This window comes from Girardinichthys multiradiatus, chromosome X (genome assembly GCF_021462225.1).
Source record: "Girardinichthys multiradiatus isolate DD_20200921_A chromosome X, DD_fGirMul_XY1, whole genome shotgun sequence".
In the NCBI taxonomy this organism is placed as follows: Eukaryota; Metazoa; Chordata; class Actinopteri; order Cyprinodontiformes; family Goodeidae; genus Girardinichthys; species Girardinichthys multiradiatus.
Window position 1 is genome coordinate 23546659 of NC_061817.1, and position 11768 is coordinate 23558426.

General features: G+C 38.9%; 2 protein-coding genes across 2 annotated transcripts; one reads left to right on the forward strand and one right to left on the reverse strand.

Moving 5' to 3' along the window:
• The first annotated feature begins 206 nt into the window (after positions 1 to 206).
• On the forward strand, positions 207 to 1624 carry LOC124863394 (dexamethasone-induced Ras-related protein 1-like). The gene is made up of 2 exons (XM_047357754.1): positions 207 to 695; positions 801 to 1624. The coding sequence occupies exons 1-2, from the start codon at positions 425 to 427 to the stop codon at positions 1319 to 1321; spliced, it is 792 nt and encodes a 263-aa protein (XP_047213710.1). The 5' UTR covers positions 207 to 424; the 3' UTR covers positions 1322 to 1624.
• Positions 1625 to 1692: 68 nt separating this feature from the next.
• Positions 1693 to 3892, reverse strand: LOC124863209 (mediator of RNA polymerase II transcription subunit 9-like). The gene is made up of 2 exons (XM_047357505.1): positions 3750 to 3892; positions 1693 to 2358 (listed from the first exon to the last, which is right to left on the reverse strand). The coding sequence occupies exons 1-2, from the start codon at positions 3827 to 3829 to the stop codon at positions 2133 to 2135; spliced, it is 306 nt and encodes a 101-aa protein (XP_047213461.1). The 5' UTR covers positions 3830 to 3892; the 3' UTR covers positions 1693 to 2132.
• Positions 3893 to 11768: the final 7876 nt, after the last annotated feature.

The following is an 11768-nucleotide window of genomic DNA, read 5'->3' on the forward strand; positions in this document are numbered from 1 at the left end:
TAGAATTGGTCTTAAAGTTTTAATTTTCTGAACAAAAATAAATAGTAAATAAAATCGTAAACATTTAAAAGAAATAAATGGAGTAAACAGTTTTTTTTTTTTTCCTAATTAAGTGACAAGCATATGAAAATATAGGCATGCATCTGACCGGTTTGTTTTTTGATATGGACTTGGAAGAACTGACGCACAATCCCGGCTTCACTAGAAATTCTGATTGCAGATCTCTACTCCTGCTCCCCTGTGGCGCTGCAGGGTGACGCATGACGCAATGGAGGCGCGGCGATCTTCCCCAATAAATTCTCAGCCAGCAGCCCTCACAGCTTCAGACAGGGCGCGATCAGAGCTTTCCCTTCACTCCTTGGATTTAAAACTACCCTCACACTGACAAGGCACCGCCGAAAACCTGGTGCAACTTGCTGCAGTTATGATTAAGAAAATGTCCTCATCCGAGAATGACTTCGACATTCCGGCCAAGAACTGCCACAGGATGGTGATTCTTGGCTCCACCAAAGTTGGGAAGACGGCCATCATCTCTCGGTTCCTCAACGAGAGGTTTGATGACCAGTACACACCCACTATTGAAGACTTTCATAGAAAGTTCTACAGCATCAGAGGAGATGTTTACCAGCTGGACATCCTTGATACATCTGGAAACCACCCGTTCCCTGCAATGAGGAGACTTTCAATCCTCACTGGTAAGTTTAGCTTCGAATCAAAGCCCAAATTACGCGCATCGGTGGCTCCAATCTAATTTTCTCTTCTCGATGTAATATTAAACATGTTTTCTCTTGTTTTAACAGGTGATGTTTTCATCCTGGTGTTCAGTCTGGACAACAGAGACTCCTTCCAAGAAGTGCAGCGGCTGAAACGCCAAATCCATGAAACCAAGTCCTGCCTACGCAACAAAACTAAGGAGAAAGTGGACGTTCCGCTCGTCATCTGCGGCAACAAGTGCGACCGGGACTTTTACAGGGAGGTGCAGGACGAAGAGATAGAGAAGCTGGTCGGAGAAGAGCACTGTGCGTACTTTGAGATCTCTGCAAAAAAGAACACCAATGTCGATCAGATGTTTCAGACTCTCTTTACCATGGCCAAGCTGCCCAACGAGATGAGTCCCGACCGACACTGCAAGGTTTCCGTGCAGTACTACGACGTTTTGCACAGAAAGTCCTTCAGGAACAGGAGATGCAAGGATGGGAACGCGTACGGGATAGTGGCACCATGTGCGCGCAGGCCGAGTGTGCACAGTGACTTAATGTACATCAAAGAGAAAGCGATAGGTGGCAGTCAGGCCAAAGAAAAAGGCTGCGTTATTTGCTGACACCATCTTTGCAAAAGGGACTACCCAGAGCTGTTGCAGCCTACAAATCAGCCGGCCTGCAGAAAACGAGACCAAAAAGAAATGGAACCAAATAGGGGCCGAAACGCGCTGCAGTAGATGCTCTGAAAATGCTGTAAATGTGATTCTACATTGTCTCTTCAAGAGCAGCATTAAAAGGAAGAAATGTTTACATTTTGCCATCATTCTCAGTTAGAATGGCACTTTGAATGTTTGTGTTGCAGAATGAACAAAATGAATGTGTATTTATCATGTCCTCATTGAGATTTTGCATAAAGAAAAAAATAAAACACTTGATACTTTCATAACATCGGTTTCTCTTGTGAATAATTTCAAGCATAACACTCATGGTATGTGTTTCATCATCTTTTTATTTTATCTAAAAACCATTAATATAAAAACGACAATATGTTCAAGAGAGAATTTCTATTTGTTTCAAAACAAGTCTGCTGCCTTTATTAACATATAGGCACCTTTTTCTTTTTTCAAATTTGACCCGTTAAGTTTGTGACATCAGTGGATTGATTCCAAAACAATATAGAAACACATACATGGCTGCATATTCTACTAATAACAACATCTAGGTAAGGTTTTGAAAAGAAATTTAATACAAGAAAATAAGATACAAAAGGGCAACAAACAAAATGTACAAATTCAAACACGCACAAAACAATTAATGATCCTGAAAAACGTCTGGAAAAATCCTGTCTATACCATGTCCTTGACCAGCATGAGCTTTTTTTTTTTTTTTTTTCCTTTTTCCTCTGGTCAGTCTAGTGCTCATCCACCCTTATCATGATGCTTTGGGTACATCAAACATGCACAAGCTTTTGTATTTCTGCAGCAGTTGGTTCTTGGTGCGCACCTGTTCTCTCAGAGTGGCGAGTTGCTGCTGCTGCTCCTGTGGACTGCTGTCTATCCCAGGCATGTTGGAGATTTGCTCCCGAGCTTTCTGGATCTTTGTTTTCAGTTTCGTCAGCTCTTGATGAACATCCTGGCCGTCCTTGTCCTTATCCATGCTTAAACAGATAAAGACAAAAGTAAAAATAATAAATACATAAATAAATATTCTGTTGTGTACTTAACCACATCCTCATGAGCACTTCTTGGGGGGATAACATCTAAACATCTGTCCACAGAGCTCTATGCGGAAACTAGACTACATCTGGTCTAAAAATGAACATTTTGTTGAGGTATCAATAAACCTGTGGACATAGCCTGGATCTCTAGGCGCTGCCAACTTATTAAAACATATAAAATAATATTATAGGACTAAGAATCATAAATCTTTGGGGTAGATAACTTCTTGCATTTACTTGGCTAATTTGTCAGCTCAAAGGTACTACCAGAAAATGAGAGTCAGTGCTATTGTCTGTATCTTAAGCACATTGGAAGAAATCATATTATGTCTTTTGTTTTTATCTGTGTCAAAGTAGAATTTATTGGAAATAAACACATTACACAGTTTGAATTTATTTTATTAGCCAATATAATAGTTTCAGTTTGTTTTAATTGCTTGATCTCATGTTACTCATGAACCAGCTGGTTTAAAAAAGAAAAAAAAAGACACCTGATCGGTAAACCAGTTCAAGAAGTCTTCTTTGGACATCTGATCAAGCTGAATCAAGATGAATTGCAGCCTTTTCAGTCTCACCCATAGACTTTGAAAAGCAAGTGTGATAGAAAAAGTCAATTCATGATCTGACACTGGAATAATTAGTAACATTGTGATTGGAAACTGAAATAAAAATGTACATTTTCAAACTAATATACATTCAATAAATTAATTAGATTCAAAATAAATACAGCAATAAATATTAGCTGATTTCATCATGCATACACGCTCTGAATAGCAGTAATATGCTGTTCAATTATGCGTGCTGTTTAATGCAGCAGATAGATAACAGGTCATCTTAAGAGGCAATAACATATTCAGCTGAAGTTGATCACAAACTGCAATGCCGGACACAGCAGCTGTAGTCACATAACCTGGTGATTCACTACCTGACGTCTATGTTTGCAATGGACCCAAAGCAGCGGTTATATGCCGGGAAACTTAATTGCAGCAATCCACTACAAACGTTTATATTTTCCTGTGCAGCCTAATAATATCGTCGTTACACCGTAGAAGTTGCGGTTTTCAATGGTTTGTTTTGTATATGTTAGACGATCAGGACTAAAACGCTTGGATTAAAACAAACGGTCCAAATTAAGCCAGAAATATTCAAAACTAAATGAGCTCTACGACGGTACTCAAGTGTAAAATCGCGTCTATGCATTAGTTGTCCTTTATGCGCTACATTTCCAACTGAGAGGCGAGTTATATGTTAGCTTTAGCTGACAGGTCACCAATATGCACCATGACGCCGCCTAAAAGGGGCTGAACAAGAACACATGTATACATACTTACCATTTTATTATATCATGAACTAAAGGCAAAAGAGAGGAGTCTTCGCTGTCTTTCTCAAGCTTCGGTTGAGACACCGCCATTGCTCTTCGTGGTTACGGCGCAGCATTTTTACGTCACACGCCGGTCTGCTCAGATTAGTGATGAGAATTCCGTCTCTTTTTTAAGATCCTGATCATTTGGCTCAGCTCACAAACGGTTCTTTCGGCTGCTAACGGCTCTACTTCTGGTGTGTTTGAATGTGTCAAATCTTACAAAACAAACTATACGTAGATATATAAAAACTGAAAGCAAACATGGTAAACACTATATATTTTGATCCAATGATTTTCAAAACGAGCTTTATATATTACACAAGGGTTATGAGCCATACATCAAAAGGTGAAACAATTTACCGTTTGTTTATTATAATCTGTCCTAGGAAATAATAAAGATCAAACTAATTTACCGTCAAAGCAGAATTTAGTATATTTATTCAGACAATTTAATTAAATCTAGTTTTTTAAAGCTAGTTTTAAATGACTCCGTTTGTGATTGTGGTTTGTTGCCTTCATTGTATGCAAACTCAGAAGCAAGGTGTCAAGCACCAGTTTTCACTAATAAAATCGTCTAAAACACAAAAACTAACAGATCAGAAAAATTTAGGTCTGGAGATGTTTGCTAAAACGTGCAGGAGTACAATGGTTTCCTATGTTCTGATTTAATATCCAAACCTAAGTTTAGTGATCAGAGGATAAAAGCTAATTACATCTGCTAAACGGAACCCATGGAGGTATCTTTATTATGTGCTCCACATTTTGTTTTGGAGTTTACACAAAAAGTAGATTTTCACCAAGCTATCTTTGCATTTCTTTAAGGTTGGGTTATAATGTGAGCATTATCCAAGACCTTAAGTGTAAAAAATGACTAGCAACATTTATTAATATAATTTTTTTCTTTTTGAAAGCCTTTAAATAAATAGCTCCACCTGGGACCCTTGAACACAAACATACTATTTTAAAGACTGATAAAATATTATGTATAAAGAAATTTTTTTAAATCAGTTTTGAATGTGAAGTTTTGTTTTCACCTTTCATAATGAATGTTCCTGAATTTACTAAATGTAGTACCCCTTCTCTGTTTTAGTGAATAAAGTATCTACTCAAATGTAATGTTTTGTGCCATTTCACATTTTTAAAAACATATTGCTCTCTTTAGTTTACAAGGCATTCGAAAGACTTGACGAACACAAAACAATAAAAAGTAAATAATCCTGTTTAATTTTAAACTGCTATTTAAATTTTTTTGTCACATTAACCTTCTTTTAAAGGATAGCCAACGTTTCACCTGAAATAAATAGGCCAATAACTATTATTGAACTGTGAATGAGAAGTGGAACATCAATGCCCCATAATTTGCTCCCTGGCAACCTTACGTACTTGTACCTAAAGCCAGTGAACAATGTTTACATGTTTGTCACATGGCATACATATAGAGTGAAACAAAGGAGTCTGTGTAAACATTAGCATGTGTTAAAAGGGCAAATATGGTCTAATGGATGGCACTACAACGTACTATATGTGTGTTCTAGAGATAATTGAAGTGATGTATTTAGGTCATGCTTCTGTGTCAGAGAGCACCTCTGTTGATTTCTTCTTTGCACTGTTTTCCTGAATGGTAATCAAATGAGTTTTAAAAACTGACCCTACCATGTGCAAACACAGTAGATGATACAGTGGCTTGTAAAAGTATTCACACCCCTTGAACTTTTCCAGATATTGTCACATTACAACCACAAACATATTGGAATTGTATGTGAAAGACCAACACAAAGTGGTATACAATTGTGAAGTGGAATGAAAATTATACATGATTTCTTTTATTTTCTTTTTACAAATAAAAAACTGAAAAGGGTATTGTGCAAAATATTAAGCCCCCCTGAGTCAATACTTTGTTGAACCACCTATTACTGCAATTACAGCTGCAAGTCTTTTATGCTATGTCTCTACCAGCTTTGCTCATCTAGTGACTGAAAGTTTTGCCCATTCTTCTTTGCAAAACAGCTCAAGCTCAGTCAGATTAGTTGGAGAGTGTTTGTGAACAGCAGCTTTCAGATCTCACCACAGATTCTCGATTGGGTTTAGGTCTGGACTTTGACTGGGCCATTCTAACACATAAATATGTTTTGTTTTAAACCATTCTATTGTAGGCCTGGCTTTATGTTTTGGGTCGTTGTCCTGCTGGAAGGTGAACCTCCGCCCCAGTCTCAAGTCTTTGCCAGACTCCAACAGGTTTTCTTCCAAGATTGCCTTGTATTTGGCTCCATCCATCTTCCCATCAACTCTGACCACCTTCCCTGTCCCTGCTGAAAAGAAGCACCCCTAGAGCATGATGCTGCCCCCACCATATTTAACAGTGAGGATGGTGTGTTCAGAGTGATGTGCAGTGTTAGTTCTCCGCCAAACATAGCATTTTGCATTTTGGCTAAAAAGTTCAATTTTGGTCTCGTCTGACCAAAGCGCCTTCTTCCATGTGTGCTCTGTCCCCAACATGGTTTCTGGCAAACTGCAAACTGGACTTCTTATGGTTTTCTTTTAACAATGACTTTCTTCTTGCCATTCTTCCATAAAGACCACATTTGTGCAGTGCACGACAGTAATTGTCCTGTGGACAGATTCCTCCACCTGAGCTGTTGATCTCTGCAGTTCATCCAGAGTCACCATGGGCCTCTTGGCTGCATCTCTGATCCGTTTAGGTGGGCAGCCTTGTCTTGGTAGGCTTACAGTTATGCTATACTCTTTCCATTTCTGGATGATGGATTGAACAGTGCTTTGTGAGATGCTCAAAGCTTGGGAAATATTTTCATAGCCTAAGCTTGCTTTAAACTTGTCCACAAATTTATACCTGACCTGTCTGGTGTGTTCCTTGGACTTCATGATGGTGTTTGCTCCCCAATACTCTTAACTGACCTCTGAGGACATCACAGAGCAGCTGTATTTGTACTGAGATTAGATTACACACAGGTGGACTCTATTTAGTTGTTAGCAATCAGGCAACTTCTGATGGCAATTGGTTGCACTCAGAGTAAAGGGGGCTGATTACTTTTGCAACCCACACTTTCAGTTTTTTATTTGTAAAAACATTTTTAAATCATTTATAATTTTCAGTCCACTTCGCCATTATAAACAACTTTGTGTTGGTCTTTCACATAAAACTCCAATAAAATATATTTATGTTTGTGGTTGTGATGTGACAATATGTGGAAAGGTTCAAGGGGTAAGAATACTTTTACAAGCCACTGTATCTCTGTATGGAGTTATCACACTAATAGGAAAAGAAATATTGCACATTTACAATGCAACTTTTAGTTATCAGGCTCCTCTCCTGTGTAACTAACTCCCAGTTTCAGTCCGTAAGGCAGTCACACTGTCTACTTTCAAAACAAGAATTAAAACTTTCCTTTTTAGTAAAGCTCATTGTTATACTGGCATAGATTATCCTGAGCTTTCTCTGTAGTTATGCTGCTATGGGCTTAGGCTGCTGGAGGACATTATAACCGCTTTCCTTTACTCTGCTACACTCTTATTACTCTCCAATTTTACATTATTTGCTGGGTTTTCAGCTTTTAACTTTATGTCGTCTCTCTGGCTGGTGTTCTGTTTAGCTGTGACATCGTCCTGAAGGGGGTCAATGGCTGAGTTACTGCAGGTGCAATCAACTTCGTGTTCTCCTTCTTTAGATGATACATTTGGCCCTGTCTTTCAGTGTTTAACCCTGCCTCTCTCCTAGACATAGCTACTGGCTGAGATTTTACTGCAACTAACTTTATATGCTGTCTTTCATCCCATAGACCTTAAAACTCTGTCAGAGTTTATCTGCTTAGCTGTGTTTTTCTCCTAGATGAAGCCACTAAAGGCGCCACTACTGCCATGAACCTTGTACTTTTCTTTAACATAGAACATTCCCCTGAATCAGGGCTTCTGTGTCTTTATGTGTATGCTCAGTCTTCTACACCCCAAGACCCCAGTCGGTCATGGCAGATGACTACTCACACTGCAGGTTCTCCTGGAGGCTTCTTCCTGTTAAAGGGACGTTTTCCCTTCTGCTATCTCTACATGAATGCTCGGTATGAGGGATTGCTGCAAATTAACAACACAATGCAAGTGACTGTTAACTGTCGCTACACGCTCATTCAGAAATGAATGCTGCAAGTCAGCGACTCTAATTAAACTGCTTGGTTAGATAGAAAATGTTTTAAGCAGTTTAAATAATAAAATGAAGTTGACTGCATTGTTTGATAATGGTCATTTGGAATGTATGTGCTTGACTTGGAATCTGTTTGTATGATTTTAATTATAAAGTGCATGTGATGACGTGTTATATAAATAAACTGAACTGAATTAAACTGAATTGAATCACAAGTATTACCCCAGTCTTGTCTATTTTTAATCCGTTTTCACTGACCTACATTCCTCAGGTGACCATTCTTATGGCATTAAAATTCTGTTCTTTGAAGGCTATTGGTTTCACTGGACTTTATTTAAGGGCATCAGAGCGCCTTTGGTAAGACAAATGCATTGTGTTCCACTTTGTATCACACAGATTCCTTACTGACACCCACTGAGCACCCAAGACTGGTATTAGTCCCCACAAAAGAAAGGCTACCATCATCACAATCACTGTAAACATCTAGTTTAGTTAGACTACATTCCAGAATTGTATATGTGACTAATTAAAATAAATACTGATCATGCCACCTGGTGAAATGGGTATTAGTGATATAGCAAAGCAAAAATTAAGAGTTCACAGTAATTTTTAGTATAAGTGTGTAAAATACTGCTCAAACTACTTTGAAATTACTGAACTTACTACTTTGAAAGATTTTATAGGGTCTTCTAGATTTGAACATAGCTATACATACTGCCCAAGTTTTTTAGTCATTAGAACTTTTTATACAGTTCTGTAAAAAAAATTTGCCCCCTTACAGATCTCTTCTGTTTTTGCTGTTTTTGTCATACTTAAATTTTTTTGTATCATCAACCAAAATTTAATTTGAAACAAAATACCAAAGTAGAAACAAATGCAGTTTTCAAATTTGGATTTCATTATCAAGAAAACAAAATACCCAAAACAACATGGCTGTAGTTGAAAAAGCAATTGCAAAAGTCTGGAGGTATGACCCTTCCAGCTACGTTCACATGGAGACTAAAATTTTGCCCATTCTTCTTTGCAAAGTAGCTCCGGTTCAGTCAGATTGCATGGAGAGCATATGTGAAAAATGTTGTCCAAATTCTCAGTTGTACTAAAGTCTGGACTTTGACTGGGCCATTGAAACACATGAAAATGCTTCAATCGTTTCTCAGGTTGAATGTTTGAGACACTTCTCTCAAGTCTTTTGCAGCCTCTAAGACTTTATCTTTCAGGATTGTCTCCAATCATGTTCTCATCAACTGTGACCAGTTTCCCTAAATTTACTGAAGAAAACTGTCCTAGTCTGTTCGGTGTGCTATGCAGAGTTACATTTTCTTCACATGTAGCATTTTGCTTGTAGGTCAAATAATTTTTTTTTGATCTCATCTGACCAAAGTACCCTTTCCCACATGTTCAAAATCTTTACAACATGTCATGTGGCAAACTGCAAAACAGACATTTGGCACAATATTATTTATTGTGCCAACAGCAGGCTTTGCTCCTCTGTCCAGTTTGGTTTTCTCCACCTTTTTTTCTCCATTTTGTTTTGGTCAACTTCCAATGGAAGCTGTGCCTGATTTTATTTTGAGGCATTGGATTAAAAAGGGGCTCAATACATACACGACAGACCAAACGTTTGGACACACCTTCTCATTCAAAGAGTTGTCTTTATTTTGACTATGAATATTGTAGCTTCACACTGAAGGCATCAAAACTATGAATTAACACACGTGGAAATATATACTGAACAAAAAAGTGTGAAACAACTGAAAATATGTCTTATATTCTAGGTTCTTCAAAGTAGCCACCTTTTGCTTTGATTACTGCTCCGCACACTCTTGACATTCTGTTGATGAGCTTCAAGAGGTCGTCACCTGAAATGGTTTTCACTTCACAGGTGTGCCCTGTCAGGTTTAATAAGTGGGATTTCAAGCCTTATAAATGGGGTTGGGACCATCAGTTGTGTTGTGCAGGAGGTGGATATAGTACACAGCTGATAGTCCTACTGAATAGACTGTTAGAATTTGTATTATGGCAAGAAAAAAGCAGCTAAGTAAAGAAAAACGAGTGGCCATCATTACTTTAAGAAATGAAGGTCAGTCAGTCCGAACAATTGGGAAAACTTTGAAAGTGTCCCCAAGTGCAGTCGAAAAAACCATCAAGTGCTACAAAGAAACTGGCTCACATGAGGACCGCCCCAGGAAAGGAAGACCAAGAGTCACCTCTGCTGTGGACGATAAGTTCATCCGAGTCACCAGCCTCAGAAATCGCAGGTTAACAGCAGCTCAGATTAGAGAACAGGTCAATGCCACACAGAGTTCTAGCAGCAGACACATCTCTAGAACAACTGTTAAGAGGAGACTGTGTGAATCAGGCCTTCGTGGTAAAATAGCTGCTAGGAAACCACTGCTGAGGACAGGCAACAAGCAGAAGAGACTTGTTTGGGCTAAATAACACAAGGAATGGACATTAGACCAGTGGAAATCTGTGCTTTGGTCTGATGAGTCCATGTTTGAGATCTTTGATTCCAACCACCGTGTCTTTGTGCGGCGCAGAAGAGGTGAACGGATGGACTCTACATGGCTGGTTCCCACCATGAAGCATGGAGGAGGAGGTGTGATGGTGTGGGGGTGCTTTGCTGGTGACACTGTTGGGGATTTATTCAAAATTGAAGGCATACTGAACCAGCATGGCTACCACAGCATCTTGCAGCGGCATGCTATTCCATCTGGTTTGCGTTTAGTTGGACCATCATTTTTCAACAGGACAATGACCCCAAACACACCTCCAGGCTGTGTAAGGGCTATTTGACCAAGAAGGAGAGTGATGGGGTGCTGTGCCAGATGACCTGGCCTCCACAGTCACCGGACCTGAACCCAATCGAGATGGTTTGGGGTGAGCTGGACCGCAGAGTGAAGGCAAAAGGGCCAACAAGTGCTAAGCATCTCTGAGAACTCCTTCAAGACTGTTGGAAAACCATTTCAGGTGACTACCTCTTGAAGCTCATCAACAGAATGCCAAGAGTGTGCGTAGCAGTAATCAAAGCAAAAGGTGGCTACTTTGAAGAACCTAGAATATAAGACATATTTTCAGTTGTTTCACACTTTTTTGTTCAGTATATAATTCCACATGTTAATTCATAGTTTTGATGCCTTCAGTGTGAAGCTACAATATTCATAGTCATGAAAATAAAGAAAACTCTTTGAATAAGAAGGTTTGTCCAAATTTTTGGTCTGTACTGTATGCCCATTACATTTTTTCTTTAATGTTTTGAAATGTTTAAAACATTTTCTTTTTTCAATCAAATGCTACTTTTTGTTGGTTGTATAAATGATAATGATGCAGCAGAAGTTCCCTTATGAACACACATAATGTATGTCATATTTATAATGAATATTGCTGTAGTTTCTTAAAACCCTTTTTGAAAATCATACTTTCCATGATTCCTTTTCATTTATGTTTTGGCCCCTGACAGAATTTCCTATACTTGAGTGGAAATGAAGCATCTTCCTGGAAAACCGCTCACATGCACCCCAGGCCTTATGACTAACTAGGGAGTTTTAGATAACGCTTTGGCCTGGGTGACATTGGGAGACTTCCATTTAAACCCATCCACAGCACTCCCCAAGTGACTTGGCTTGCCCTGCCCACCCCTTGCAATGACGTGAAAGAGCAGCTGACAGTTTCCAACAGATGGATCATAACCCAGCAACTCTGGCTCAGATCCAACAAGATGCAGATGTCCTGTCTGACAATATGCCAGCTAAACTTAGCACACATCTCCATATGAAAGACACAGCTAATTACTGATGTTATAAGCTATTAAAATCAATGTTTAAATTTAGTTTTTGG